Source organism: Colias philodice, chromosome 12, assembly GCF_061535455.1.
Source record: "Colias philodice isolate Cphi_HAF_F1 chromosome 12, ilColPhil1 Martin Lab GWU primary, whole genome shotgun sequence".
In the NCBI taxonomy this organism is placed as follows: Eukaryota; Metazoa; Arthropoda; class Insecta; order Lepidoptera; family Pieridae; genus Colias; species Colias philodice.
Genome location: NC_143097.1, coordinates 10,812,081 through 10,827,272, shown reverse-complemented (window position 1 = coordinate 10,827,272; position 15,192 = coordinate 10,812,081). Strand labels below are relative to the sequence as shown.

Genomic DNA, 15,192 nt, shown 5'->3' with positions numbered 1-15,192 from the left:
TCCCTTTCAGTGAGGGTTTCGGTCTCACGGGATAGTACAATATGCCATTTGCGATCAGCTGTGAGACGTTATACCCTCTCAGTGAAGGTTTCGGTCTCACAGGATAGTACATGCCGTTCGCGGTCAGCTGTGAGCCGCAATTCTCGTTGTGAAGCGGTTTCAGGTTCGGCATAACACATGTTGTTTTCGGTCAATAGTAAGCCTCTTATCTCTAACGATCCTTGAGAACTCTTATTTCTCATTTTCTTAACTTTGCTCGAATTTCGATATAAAGATTTTTTAGGTGGCACTGATGCGGGTGAATAAAAATTAAGTTAAAGCCTGATTCCCACGACATGTTTGCTTCACAAATCCGACCGCGCCACACCACACCACATGCCATGGGAATCGGCGCGCTTGTCGCTCGCCAGTGCTTGCCATACGCACACATGCCGTGGGAACGCTCAGTTCAAATCGCGACGGATGGCGACAAGCGCTTGTCGTCTGCCAATGCTTGTGAAGCAATACATATAATAAAATTGTGGAAAAGTGATGTCTGTACAATTAAAATATGTAGAAAAAAATTAGCAGGTGTTATTATTATCGAGAAATCGAGAGAAACCATTTTTTTCTCTTAAAAGCTCCCCCCCCTCCCACTTCCCGAACTCCGATTGACCGTAATTTATTTTTCCTTACATTTTTATCATATCCTTTTCTAATGGGTTTCATCCTACTGCGATTTTTTTTTGTTTCAAAAATTATCTACCCTGGTGTATAGGTAAATTTTCCACATAAAATGTCCTTTAAATTATGTCGTATTATATTTTTAACCCCCGACGCAAAAAGACTGGTGTTATGTGTTTGACCGCTATGTATTTCTGTGTGTGTGTGTGTGTGTCTGTCTATGGCACCGTAGCTGGCTAACAGGTAAACCGAATTAGATGCGGTTTTTTTTGTTAGGCAGAATATTTTCCGACGCTGGTTCTTAGATAAAGTGTATCAAAATTGGTTCATCCACTTATTATACCTACATAGGGGTAAAAGTGGGAATGAAAAAAATGAAAGTTATAATTTATTTTTAAAGATCGTCGGGAAGTTTATGAAATTATTTATTCCTTTTTCTATACACTTTTCTTCGTCTAAACGGTTTAGTTACGTGCTCTCTCTCTCTTCAGCCTTTAGTTACGTGCGTGAGACAGGAAAGATCTAATTTGGATTTGTTGCTGGATTTGATAAAAACTGAGTATCGATTAAGCTGATCAGTGGCTACACCATAGATTATTAAAAACATCCGTTTAAGAAAGGAAGGAAATAGAATTTGCTCCTCTCCCCCCCCCTGGTTCCTAAAAAATAATATGACATAATTTAAAAGAAATTTTACGTAGACGTACACGTACGTAGAATTAGTTAGGCGTTTCTTTTTTGATTTTCGATATTATATACTAATCATAATTTTTAATTACATTATGTAGTAACTATTTGGTATAGGTTAGGCATTTCATTTCTTGATTTTCTTTAATAATTTGGTACGTAAGTTTTTTAGCTCAGTTTAGTAAGAAATTTTAATAACAATTCTTTTAATTATTTATGGTAAAGTCCGGTCGCGGAGCAGGAAGAATTTCGTACATTAACCTGTCACTGTCAATCCCTTGTAAAAATAATGTGTCTTGCTCGCACAGGTGCAATGACCGCCGTCCTTAGGGATTGTAAACCTTTAACCTGAGAGCGTAAGGTTTGTGTTTGCTTGATTGGTGTCAGGTGTTCAATTATGATTTTGTGAATTCAAAATTTATAAGAATAAACCTCAAACTCTTTATGTCCAATCAAAATCCGCCTAAGTCGAAATCGCGTGTTAGAATAACGTATTTCTGTAATATTGTACCTACATAGTAAATTATTTTTTGAAAAATAAGGTCATAAAGAAGTTTCACTTCTTATGTGTGTACACGCACACTTTTTTTTATATAATATATCGTTGTTATTGAAAAAGTTAAAATGTAACTAACTAATAAGTATTGTAAATGAATAGAGGACATTTATTTAATAAATTAGTAAAAAACATTTTCTCCTCCAAATATTTCATGCACTTCATTCAAAAATGTTTGTGACCACTGTCAGTAGGTAAAGAGGTCATTGTACGAAATTCTTTCTGCTTCGCGACCGGACTTTAGTACGTATTTACTCAATAATTGTATCTTAAGTAGTAATTCAGCATGGGCGTAGCCACGGTGGGGCTGGGTGGGGCGCTTACCCTGGCTTTGATCTGGTAGGTACTAATTGTGAAGGGGAGTGGGCGTGGGCGTGGGATTGGGACTGAACGTGGCATATGGCGTGGGAGTGCGAGTGGGCGCGGGAGTGGGAGCATGAAAATAAAAATGATTTTTTATTGTTGCCCCACCCTGAGCCCATGGTCATAGGTCCCATAGTCACTATTCCACGCGAAAGAAGTCGCGGGGACAGCTAGTAGACAAATATAATCAGAAAGCTTTGAACTCCTAAGCTCAACCATAAAAGATAGACATTTATGATGTCGGGAGATATTTTTTATATAATATGGAGAACATTTCTTTCATACTTGATTTCTGTGTAGCTTTAACCATTAAGATACACGCATTAAGAACGCACACGCGACGAAAGCTTAAAAATGGAGTTGCTGCTCTGCTCACGAATATGAAAAATAATAGTTATTTAGGAAATATATTTCATGTGCAGAATTGACCTCTACAGATTTAATATAAGTAGGTATACATATATTTAGATTCCAATTTCCATGTAACGTTAAATTCGACTATACAATAACTAACAGACAACGCAGGTTACTCTCGTTTCCGTAAGTTGAGGCGGCTACATATTCGGTCCTAATAACATGACTTTTTGTGAACGAAACGACAGCGCGGTTTAATTCGATGGCAACACCATCAGAAAAAAGGAAATATTTTTAACTTTGAAAAAATATTATGATTTACACTATTATTAATACTATTTTAACATTAACACAAAATATAAGACTGTGAGTGTGTAAAAATAAATCCAGCTAGTTTCACATCACACTTATGTTTATAATTAGGTATACGACATGAAAATATATTAATTACCAAGCAATAATCATATAGATAAATACTGAACAAAAGTATTAACAGTCAAAGTATATTATTTTTTACTAACAACATGTAAATGATGAAGGAATAATAATTATCAACGAACTAACCTTTTTGTATTAGAGTCCCGCCTCGTGATCGAATTATTAAAACACGAAGATTTTTAAAAATGTAACCAATGAACACAATCAATATTAGATTAACTGTAATGGACAATGGTGTCTAGTTTGACTTTAAATAATATACATCTACCCTCACTTTTAAAAATGTAGTATATTCACACGAATTATAAGCGCACCTTATAGGGAAGGGAAGATTTATTATGGGTTAAAGAGTTAAATAAATAACTAACATAATTATATTTAAATTATTAATTTTTAACATTGTGTTCAGTAGTGTTAACATGTAAATTGATTTGATTTTTACGAAATCTCATAGATGGCGCTGAATCAAATTTGTCTTTATAGTACTAAGATTCATTAAACAGTTTCTCTGCCCAAATTACGTAAATGACGTAGTTTTTATAGTGTAAAGCTAGATAATAGCATGGCTTACTCAAAAACAACATTTAAACATGAGTCTTTAGATTGTACGCTGTCGTAGTACACGGAATACGTAAGAAAAGTAAAGGCTCACAGCTCCTCCCCCGGAGGTGATAGCATGATTATATGTTTAAAAAAACCTCACTCGACCTGTTAGTAATATTCATGCAAAATTTGAAGTCAATCTATGCAGTACTTTTCGAGATTAGCTCGGACAAACATACAGACAAACAGACAAACAGACAAACAGACAAACAGACAAAAATTCTAAAAACTATATTTTTGGCTTCTATATCGATTATAGATCATGGAATATGTATTCTTTTAAAAAAATATTCAATGTACAGTTTTGACTTTCCTACGATTTTATTATATGTATAGATTTGCTATCTACTTCACAAGCGTGAAGTTAACACTTGAAGATCGATTCTTGCGAATGATTACGTAACGTACGTACATGCAAAATAAACATGAATCGTATTAATTGGCTAATATTTTGAAAATGTATTCAGTTTTTATACTGTTATTGGTATGTATAATATCGGTAGATCGTGAATATCACGTAATAATTTGTTATGAAAACCGGTTCACTAGTTTTTGTATTAAAAAGTAACAATACGAATGTTAATGTATCCTCCTCACAAACTGTCTCGTTTCAATATATTATTATTATTATCGGAAAACAGATTAGGAAGTGAATTCATAAATTGAAAAAAATTAGTTAAGTACTACATTCGTTTACCTAATGCCATTCATTTTGAACGTGACCACGCTCGAAGTGTTCGAAACGTCGGGAAAATAATTTAATGAATAAATCGCGTTTAAAATCCGTTAAAAAGTCTTTAATTTCAAAATGTATAAAAATCGCGTAAAATCAAACACTAGAAAATACTAACTATGCATTTCTTAAAAAGCCTTTATTCTCGTAAAACACTTTTTCTTCTTTTATGAAGAAGAACCATACGAAATCAAATTAAAATATTAATGGGACAGTAATAGTATTTTTCTACATTCTCATTTCCTATTTCAGTATTAAAATTTAAAAGGATATTGTTTTGAATAAATAGGTCAAATATTCCTAGAAAAACGCATTGACAAATCCAGTATTTAGTTTTTGCGGTTACAAAAACCGCATTACTATTATTTAGAGCTATATTATAACTAGACCACATCCATTGTGTTGAACTTTTATTGGCAATTATTCAAGTGGTCAAACTGACCTTATGTGAGAAATAGGTCAATAGAGTCGAGTTATTTACACCTTTAGACAAAAATATATTATTCGTTATAACTTAAAATAATAAATATTTTAATTTAACTGGAAAACAATTAAGATATTTAGTAACTTTCTATTAAACTTTAAACATAGGTGTATGATTATATGTATATTATGTAGGTATATTATTTTTCACTTATTTTATTTGCCTTCACAGTTCCTCAAAGTATTTCAAACACATTTCAGGCTCTCACAACACTATCTTCTAACTGATAATAAGCTCACAATGTATTATTGCAAGCAATGTGCCTAATTATCTTGTGAAGAGACAAAAATGTTATATTTTATTTATTTACATTTCACTGTATAAGAACTAAAGAACAACACAACAAAGAATTTCGCTTTCAATATCACCTATTACACATACACAAGTAATAAATTATCCAACATCTTTCTCACTCTACGTTCCATAAATTAAAGCCCGTATTATTGTCTAGAACATTAATTATAGAATATTTATTCACAATATTTATTCGCTTCTATAAATCTCAAACACTATGACCTGTAATCCCAATAAATGTGGCCATTGGAGAAAATCACGTGAAATATCAAATAATAGAAACGAGTGGAGGTCATGACAGGGCACACCCATTTTATAAAAATGATTGATAATTCATAAAAAATGTTAGTTATTTATACAAAGACTGTCTATTTGATTTTTATCTACTTTTGATCAAAACTTTTTATAAAAAGTTTTAGTTTTTACGTGAATACGTGAAAGAAGGTGAAGGATATCTTATATTATTATGATCTATAAGATTTTCAGCTCAGCGCTACCAACATATTCAGACGATTTTTAAATACTTTCTTCTTCTTCTTTTTACGTTATTATATAATTAACATTTCTATTATTGGTTCAGTAATTTCGGAGTTTATTTGTAGGTACACAAACAATATATTGACACAGTATTGAAAAATCATAATTACAAAAGTATACCTACATATAACACTAAAAACTCCTGTGCTCAATTATAAACTCTATTAATAACATGATAAAATCGAATATCACTTACAACAGTAACATAGTCCTAATAAATCTAAAACTGAAGTTAACATGGCTTACTGGATCTAGATATTAGTGTAATGTTGTCTACAAAACTTGTTACCTTAATTTATTATCTACAGTATGTTCACTTGTTCAAAATGTATCCGTTAATTTTGTGTGTTTGTCATTTTCTATTAAATTTATGTCCTATTCTAAGGTTTGAAATAACTTATTATTATTTTGCTGATATACTATCTTATCACTTAGGGGTATGAAACATAGATGTTGGCCGATTCTCAGACCTAACCGACATGCACTGAAAATTTCATGAGAATTGGTCCAGCAGTTTTGGAGGAGTATGGTAACTAACATTGTGACACGAGAATTTTATATACCTATGAGAAGATTAGACTTTTTTAATATCACAGATTTAAACCTGACAATGGCTATAATGCGGCAATTGCGTAGAAAAGCCTGTTTATCAGAATTACAACACGCTTAATCAATGCACTTATAGCATTAATAGACTATTAAATTGTCTCACGTTATTTATTCAAAATGCAAGTAGGTATGTTGTATAAAACACATTAAAAATAAAATCGTCAGTCACCCTCAACTGTATCTTAAGATATGATCTAAGATATAGATTGTATTGACAGCTCTTTCAGTTCAACTTATTCAGACTATAAACATTAATGCAACAATCGAATATAATATTTAATTATCTTCAAATAAAGTTCAAAGTAGCTTGCACAGAAATATTCTAAGGTTTCAAAGGAGAGTTTCAAATCAAATAATTTTAAACTCTAACAAGCAATTATTAAGGTTGTTATTGGTATACAATTATGCAGGTATTGACTACGAATATAATGAGACATTGATAGGTTTACATTATTCATATTTCGTGCGAAATAAATCAAAGATGATATAATTTTCTGAAAATGGCTCTAGGAAATGAGTTAAGTCGAGTACATTAGGGCGGATTTAAATATTTATTTGCTACTTGAATTGATTTTATTTTAAAACATTTAAATCATCGATTGGAATAAATATTTATGGAGTCAGATCGTGAGTCACCGTTTGATTTAACTGTGAAGGGATCGATAGAGAACAGTTTGAATATAACAGGTATTATGTATCGAACCTGTTGAAAAAGAAAATAATTAGATATCAATATTATTGAACGTTAATGATGAATTTGCAATTTCAATTGAAAACGTACTTATAATAAGATTATTTTAGATGATCGAAGATTTTTTTTGTGACTATCACAGTCCATTTACTTGTCATTATTTGAAAACGAATAAATGGATATTTATATTTCTATTTTTCACTTAACCCTGTACAATATATTTTGATTCTACAATGCCGTATTTACCCGTCCAAACATTTTACAAACGCAGGCAGTTAGTAGCAAATTACTACTAAAACTTTAAACTATAATTTACTATTCATATAAATTCATACATCCACAACGGTACAATTCAAAATTCGCCAAGCCTACGAATCGCGGCCAATTAATCTAACGATATGTCCGACAATAAAAGTATCCTAGCACTATTATAGCTCAGATCCGAGGCACGTACTTACTCAATTAGTGTGCTATCTACAATACAAGATTCTCATAAAGAACGAGGAGTTATCGGAAATTTCTCATCTTGTGAGTCAGCGCGCCTTCGGACATACGTGAGCCTTTTGATACAGTAGGTTTGGTTTGGCTTTTATGGCTAGCCTATATTGCTTACCACATCCTTGTTACAGTGGTTGACGCGTGAGCGTAGAACCGAGGGGTCGATGAAAAAAAATGTCTCAGTCGGGCAGGACACAGAAGGCTTCTAGCCCCTAAAGAAAATCGATCAGTGAAATAGGTGTATGGATAATGCAACCCCTTACCCCACTTGGGATACGGGACTTCACTTTATATTGCTACTTTTTTCATGTTGATAATGATATTTCAAAATTAATTGCCTTTTTCCATGATTGGGATGTGAAAACGATGTAGATAGGTGTGTTAATTGTAATGATAGACACTTTAATAGCGATGACTTCTATTTAATATGAATATTAAATCGTTGAGTCAGCGTGCTTTTTGATTTTTAATACTCATTCATATTTTTTATAAGATATAAATTTGCAGAAATTATGTTTAAGATTAGGCATTTATATCGTTTCTATCTAATATATTTTACTATTCTTGTTCTTATTATATTCATTAGTCGCATAACAAGCACGTCGCTTATACTTTACGAAGTTAAATATAGTGTATTTTTAATTTCCAAAACACATTTATCCTTAATTAATAAAAACCAATTTATTTTTACTTAATTACATTGAAATCCAATCGCTGGAAAAATCCCCAAATCTCATATGAAATCTGTTCCTCAATCTAAAATTATGTGACAGATACTTATTTACTGAAAGCGGACCAAAACGCGGGTGAAACTGTAACATAATCGCATATTTTATGTTTCGCACGAATTTAATTGAGTACGAAAGCACCGAGGTCGGTCCCAGCAGGCTACTTCCAAATCCAAAATACAAGAAACACCCATTATTTATGTACGCTACGGGACATGCGTACATCTGCAATATTAACTGCGATATACGTCCCTCACTCGACCCAGATTCCGGTCCACCTCTTTATGATGACTTTTTGAAAAATGTAGTTTTTAATTCCGAGCAGCGACGGCTCGAATCGAACGACTCCAGCTTTAACTGTACGCCGTATAAATTACTATTTCTTATGCCCGCCGCGGAAGTCATGTCAATATTTTACACCAAATTAATGCAGGCGGCGTCGGTGTTTTTGCGAAAATCGAATTCTTTAATTTCCATGTATTAAATCGAGTCTCTCTTGTTGCAGTCGTTCTTCGGGCGGACGTACAACAACCTGTCCTCGATATCCGAATGCAAGAACAATGGCGAATGTGTCATCAATAAGAAAAACAGGACGGCGTGCAAAGCGTGCCGGTTACGAAAGTGCCTCCTTGTCGGCATGTCGAAATCGGGATCGCGCTACGGGAGGAGGTCCAACTGGTTCAAGATCCACTGCCTCTTACAAGAACAGCAACAGCAGCACATACAGCAGATGCAAACGAATAAATCGCCGCCCACCTTCAACGCGTCTATAAATCCATCGTTCCTGCCAACAAATCTCTTGCCCGCGGCGGCTTTGGCGGAGTATTACAAAAATTCCGAGAAAACTTTCACTGACGATGTGACACGGCAGAGCGTGTCCCCGTCCGACTCAGGAGCGTCATCCGCTGACCCCGAAGATGACAACAGTTCAAGAAGTACGAGCGGCTTAAGTATATTCCGGCCCGCGTCCTCCCCGAGCAGCGATAAAGATGTCCGCTTACACGCCATACGTAATCAAAATAAAGATGTGAGAAGAAAAAAGGTTCTAGCACCTTCTCCGTTCAGCCTTACCCAGCCGTTGTCTGCGACGCCTAATTTCCCTCCGCGTAGTGTGCCATTTTTACCTTCACCCATACCGCAGTTACGGCCTATACCATCTGGTATGCAGGCCTGGCAGAATCGTAATGGAGGAGACCTATTACTACATTCACCAGCCGTTGCTGGAATAGCCGTAGAACAAGATCAGCCTATAGATCTCTCTATCAAATCAACTGCAGTACTATTTAGAAGTCCGAAGAACGAAGAGGTCAGTGACTCGGAACCAGAACTGAGTATTGACCTAAGTTCCGACACAAAAGAAATGATGAAAAACCCACTTGATCTAAGTCTTGTATCGAAACGGACTGAAGAAGTGCCAATGACGGGCTAATTAACGAATGAATCGTCTGCCATTATTTGAATCTCGTTTATTTATATGTAAATACGCTATTTCCTAGTTAGTTAAAGGTGTTGTAAAAATTTAAATTTTAATAAATACTTTGCCATACAGTATTTAATAAATCCGAACATTCCTTCCTTGTAGAGTAACTACTTATTTTTTCTACGCATATATTGTTTTATATTAAATGTAGTTAGGTAATTTAAGTGAAAAGACAATACGGAAGAGTGATAATTGAATGCCATGTTTTAATGTACTATTTTTGGATAAATGTTCAGTTGATGTGTTCAAATCAGAGAATAATATTATAATAAGGTGAAATTGTTGCTTGTATATAAAGAAATATAAAAATAAGATAAGTGAAGTTTATAAAACAAATGTGACATAATTATGTATTGAGTAATAAATAATTAATTTCATTTCTATATTGAGAATGCCAGTTTGTGAATACATCATGGATACGTTCTTTAATGAATTTCTTATCATAGCAAATATTGTTAGACATTTCAAAATGGCATCGCTTCCTAAATAATATATATTTGTAGTATAATAATTGTGCCAGTAACATCTATGCCATATATTTACCAGTTTTAGTTTATGGGATTTAGGGCCAGTTTTAAAGCTCAAAATTAAGTGTACAAATTGATGTGGGATTATTGTATATTACGAAATCGTTGGGAATAAAATAAGTATTTATTTTAGTTTTTAGGCCAGTTATTTGAGTCATATTAGTTAAGGAATAATTAGCGTAATTCTTATTTTGTAATTTATATTAGTTCATTTGTGTTTTGATTTGTGTTAAATGTTTCGTTGTTTGTTTTTTCGTTTGTTGGAGATTTTATACTTTGATACATTCCTTGTATTGTTCAAGCCGATAATTCGTAGTTGAATGCTCATTATAAATCAGCAGAGAAATACCGTTTTTTATTTATACCCTTACTCTTTGAAAAACATAATATGATAAGTAAATTGATAGAGTCATATCCTTAATAAGGGATGATGTTTGTCCGTTTAACTATTTTTTTTTGAGAATGTATTCTTGAGAATGTATTTCTGGATCAAACAGAAATACATCAGACATAATTATAATATTATAAAGAACTAGCGGTCCGCCCCGGCTTCGCCCGTGGTACATATTTACGTTTTCTCTACATAAAAACCATCCTCGTACTTCAAGGAATATAATAAAAAAAGAATTATCGAAATCGGTTCAGCCGTTCTCGAGTTATGCGCTTACCAACACATTTTGCGATTCATTTTTATATATAAGAGAAGAGAGAAGAAGAAAGAAGATGTCAAAACTTTGTACTTTGACATTAATACCTTTGAATTTTAATTAAAGACTATATTGTATACTTTATATTGATTATTCTGAAAAAGAATAATATTCAGACATAGCATAAAAATACCATAGTATAAAGCTAACATACAAGTCAGAAAATTTGTGTTACTTCACTTTGGATTTAAATCAATATAGCTACTAGCCATACTAGCTTTCCGCCCGCGGCTTCGCCCGCTTTGTTTAAAATATAATAAATTATATAATAAAACCTTCCTCTTCATTCTATCTATTAAAAAAACCGCATCAAAATCCGTTGCGTAGTTTTAAAGATTTAAGCATACATAGGAACATAGGGACAGAGATAGCGACTTTGTTTTATACTATGTAGTGATTGTTTACACAAAAAAATACCCACGTACAAGCATAAATACCTATAGATAAAACAAAAATAATTTTTTGCTCTAACTACAAAAAATATCACTTAAATTCTAAATACACACATTTCATATACATTTGTTCCACTGGTCAAACTTTAGACATTGATTCAAGAAAAAGGGGAATTACTACTTAAGGTTATTATTAGTAACAAAGCCTGGACATTTTTGAAATGGTTAACACCTACACCAGATACTATCTCTCTCTCTCTCTCTCTTCAGCCTTTTTCCGTCCACTGCTGGACATAGGCCTCTCCTAGGCACTACTATCTACGTAGTTATATTTAACAATATCCAATAATAATTTTCATAATAATTTTCAAAGTCAATATTAACAGACGTAGGTAATATACGCTGTAATGTAATGTACGCTACAAAGATTTTAAAACGGGATTTAAATCCATTAAAACTTACTTAATTATGCAAATAACACACCCAAGAAAGAGGCGTGTTCTCAGAATAGGAAGCAGACAGTTGATTAGTACAATATTTACTTAAATATGTTTACTTCGTTAGCTATGCAACTACTGTAAGGGAAGACATTCAATTTCTATGAAACCAAATGAATTAATTGTTCAAACAAGGAAAGTTCATGGAAATATCACCCTTATATCAATGGGATAAGGTTCAATCGTGTGTTGTTTGTATAGGCAGGATAGTGATACATAATGCAGTGTTGCTACTGTCAACTACCGTGGGCTCCCGAATCAATCATTAATAATTCAGAGGAGATAAGGAAATGAGGGTTTGGTGAGAAGTATAGGTAGCAAATATTGGTATAATAACGTGAATAATTTTTGAAGTTTTGGGTTGTACGACGAATGTATATGAAGCTGTTATAAGGCTCAGTTTCCATTAAGGAATCTTAATGTCACTTGATTGAGGAATTAAATTCTACTGCTGCGGCTGCGACTACAGACAATTTACTTAGGTATAAGTATGATGCAGAGAATAAAATATATTTTTTTCCTATATCTAATGATAACGATCCCAAAAAACTGACCTGCGGTACATAAGCAACATTTCCTAGATTCCAAGTGCCATTTATTCTGTAGAAATATAGTTTAAATTTAATTTTTAAATTAAACACATTAATATTTGTAACTAATTATTACGAATCTGAATGGATGATTTTTATAAGCTGACAATTTTCAATAAGTTAAAAAAGGCTACATAAAAGGAAATAGGACGACGTTTCTATGTCACATACATGACTCGAAACTTTCCGCTCCATAATATCATTATAACCATAAACACTTATATAATTAAGTATCCATACCATTCATATAAATACAAATGAAGCGAAATTTCTGGAGCCAAAAAATAGTGCTCCACTTGCAAGCTGTCTATCGAACAGACGGGCCAATAAATCAGACCCATTTGGTGGTGACGACATAATTTTTTGGCCAAAGGTGTAATCTCAATTAGGACGATATTTCTCTCGTTAAAATCGCTCTGGCGATTACGGTGTACTGTCTAGTGGAGAAGTGGTTTTGGGAATATTAATATTTATTAACTGTTAATGTGAATATACATTGGTTGTGTATTTGTTAATGTAATAATTAATAATCTATCTATATCTAAGAACTTATTGTGACTGTCTGCTATCATCAGTATCCATGGTATCATCATCATCAATAAAATTATAAAAAAATAATATTTTTTATTTATATTATAAAGAAGATGCTTACGAGTGGAAATACGATTAGTAACACTGTTCACTGCTAAAGTTAAGTCAAAGCTTATTTCATAAACTTCAGAATTTAATAGGTTTTCTAAAGACAAATGAATAAATTAAACCCCGTGTTCCTTCGCTAAGTTCTAAGCACTTTTTCAATGACATATTTCTTTTATAGACTAGAGTAGATAATTTTTGAAACAAAAAAAAATCGCAGTCGGATGAAACCCATTAGAAAAGGAGAGGAATATGATAAAAATGTAAGGAAAAATAAATTACGGTCAATCCGAGTTCGGGAAGCGGGAGGGGGGAGCTTTTAAGAGAAAAAAATGGTTTCTCTCGATTTCCGACAAAACTACAAGTCCTATAGAAAAAAGTTCAATCGTAAAGTTGTAGGTAATTAAAAGTTCTACAACTTTTGTATTCAAAATTTTTTCACATAACCTCAAAATTTAGGTGAAAAATTCAAAAAACCAAGTTTTTGGTCTTTTATTTTTATCTACTTCAAAATTTATTTTTTTTCTACGAAATTTGGTGGAAACTTACTTTATTATGTCCCAAATACACTGTAATTTATTTGATTGAAAATATTTATTTTTTCGCCTTATTTTGAATTAATACCAAAAAAACAACCTAATTTTCAATCGAAAAGTCACCCGTCAAAATATCAGCTTTTTTCAAAAACGTTGGGTGCCTTTTATCCCTTAATTACTCGCGTCCATTTAGTTACACTTACGCTCGCGTGGGGTATATTTAACCCCAATTTTAAAGGTACAATAAAACATATTCTTAATGGCATACTTTTATTTTTATTATAAAAATTAGAAAGAGACAACATTGTTCTAAATTATAATACTATCTTTAATCAATATAAATATAATAAACTTTTAAAGATGAAACTTTAAATTTAGGACCTTTTTATTCAATACATTTATCACATATCATAGTGGAATGGTCGTGACAAAGTTGCTGGTGGAATTTGGCACAGATAAATCTTTCTTTTTTATCCTTTGACCTTGGACAGATATGACACCTTTTATAAGTTGTCGATGGACCACCTCTGGAAGTGGGGCTAGGATCCTGAACTTGAGCATTTTTTTAGCCGTTTTTGTATGGCCCTAGGCAGTGTGGTAAATATAACCATAGGCCATCTTTTTGTTCTTCTGCCGACGTTATAGTTAACACACATTTGATTGAGTTGTGGTCACTTTGGATCACGTCCTCGTCTACCTCATCTTCATTGGAACTATCTATGATGCTTTCTTCGTCGTCTTCCAAACGCTCAACAATCTGGTAGTCAGAAAGACGCTTACTTGCCATTTTAGGCGTTCTTACCTAAAACAAATAAACATAAAACAAAGATAAGTAAAAAACGAACCATTTAGTATATTATGTACTGCACATTATAAAATAAAAATACACATACTCACTCGTCCAAAAAAGTTGCACGAATACTCGCGTGGGGCAATATATACCCCAGACGCGATCTCCTGGCACAACCACATGACATGGAGCGGCGCTCGCGAGTGATTCACGGCAGGGGAAGGTATTTAGGCAGCTACTAAGAAAGGCACGCAGGTAGCTTTAAAAATGGCGGAGATACGACGCTTCAAATACGCCGTGGGGTTAGATATACCCCACGCGAGTAATTAAGGGTTATTCATTGAAATCTCTACTTTCTTAAGGTGTAAAAAAAATAAACACCACCATAGTAAATGTTCTCAGGAAATGCATACAAACAGTGTGAAAATTAGCTTTTACTAAATCAGGCACACTTCTCGAACTACCTGAAATGTTTTTATCGACATCATTTTGCTTTTGAATATGCTGTAAAATATTAAACTTAGAACAGATAATTATTTTTCTTTTGAAATATTACCGAAAAGCCGATACAAGAGAAGATATAGAGTTCAAGAAGTGTGCCTGATTTAGTAAAAGCTCATTATCACAATGTTTGTATGCATTTCCTGAGAACATTTACTATGGTGGTGTTTATTTTTTTTACACCATATGAAAGTAGAGATTTCAATGAATAAAAGGCACCCCACGTTTTTGAAAAAAGCTGATATTTTGACGGGAGACTTTTCGATTGAAAATTAGGTTGTTTTTTTGGTATTAATTC

General features: G+C 33.1%; 2 protein-coding genes across 2 annotated transcripts in view; one reads left to right on the top strand and one right to left on the bottom strand.

The window, feature by feature from the left end:
* LOC149484263 (uncharacterized) overlaps positions 1-10,585 on the top strand; it is a 123,023-nt gene extending 112,438 nt beyond the window's left edge. The window contains exon 3 of the mRNA XM_089701850.1: positions 8,744-10,585. Coding sequence (XP_089557976.1) covers positions 8,744-9,667 — 924 coding nt within the window. The 3' untranslated portion in view covers positions 9,668-10,585. The remainder of the gene's footprint in view (positions 1-8,743) is intronic.
* A 3,289-nt stretch (positions 10,586-13,874) lies between these two features.
* On the bottom strand, positions 13,875-14,724 carry LOC149484262 (uncharacterized). The gene is made up of 2 exons (XM_089701254.1): positions 14,501-14,724; positions 13,875-14,405 (listed from the first exon to the last, which is right to left on the bottom strand). The coding sequence occupies exons 1-2, from the start codon at positions 14,573-14,575 to the stop codon at positions 14,169-14,171; spliced, it is 312 nt and encodes a 103-aa protein (XP_089557380.1). The 5' UTR covers positions 14,576-14,724; the 3' UTR covers positions 13,875-14,168.
* Between the last annotated feature and the right edge of the window lie 468 nt (positions 14,725-15,192).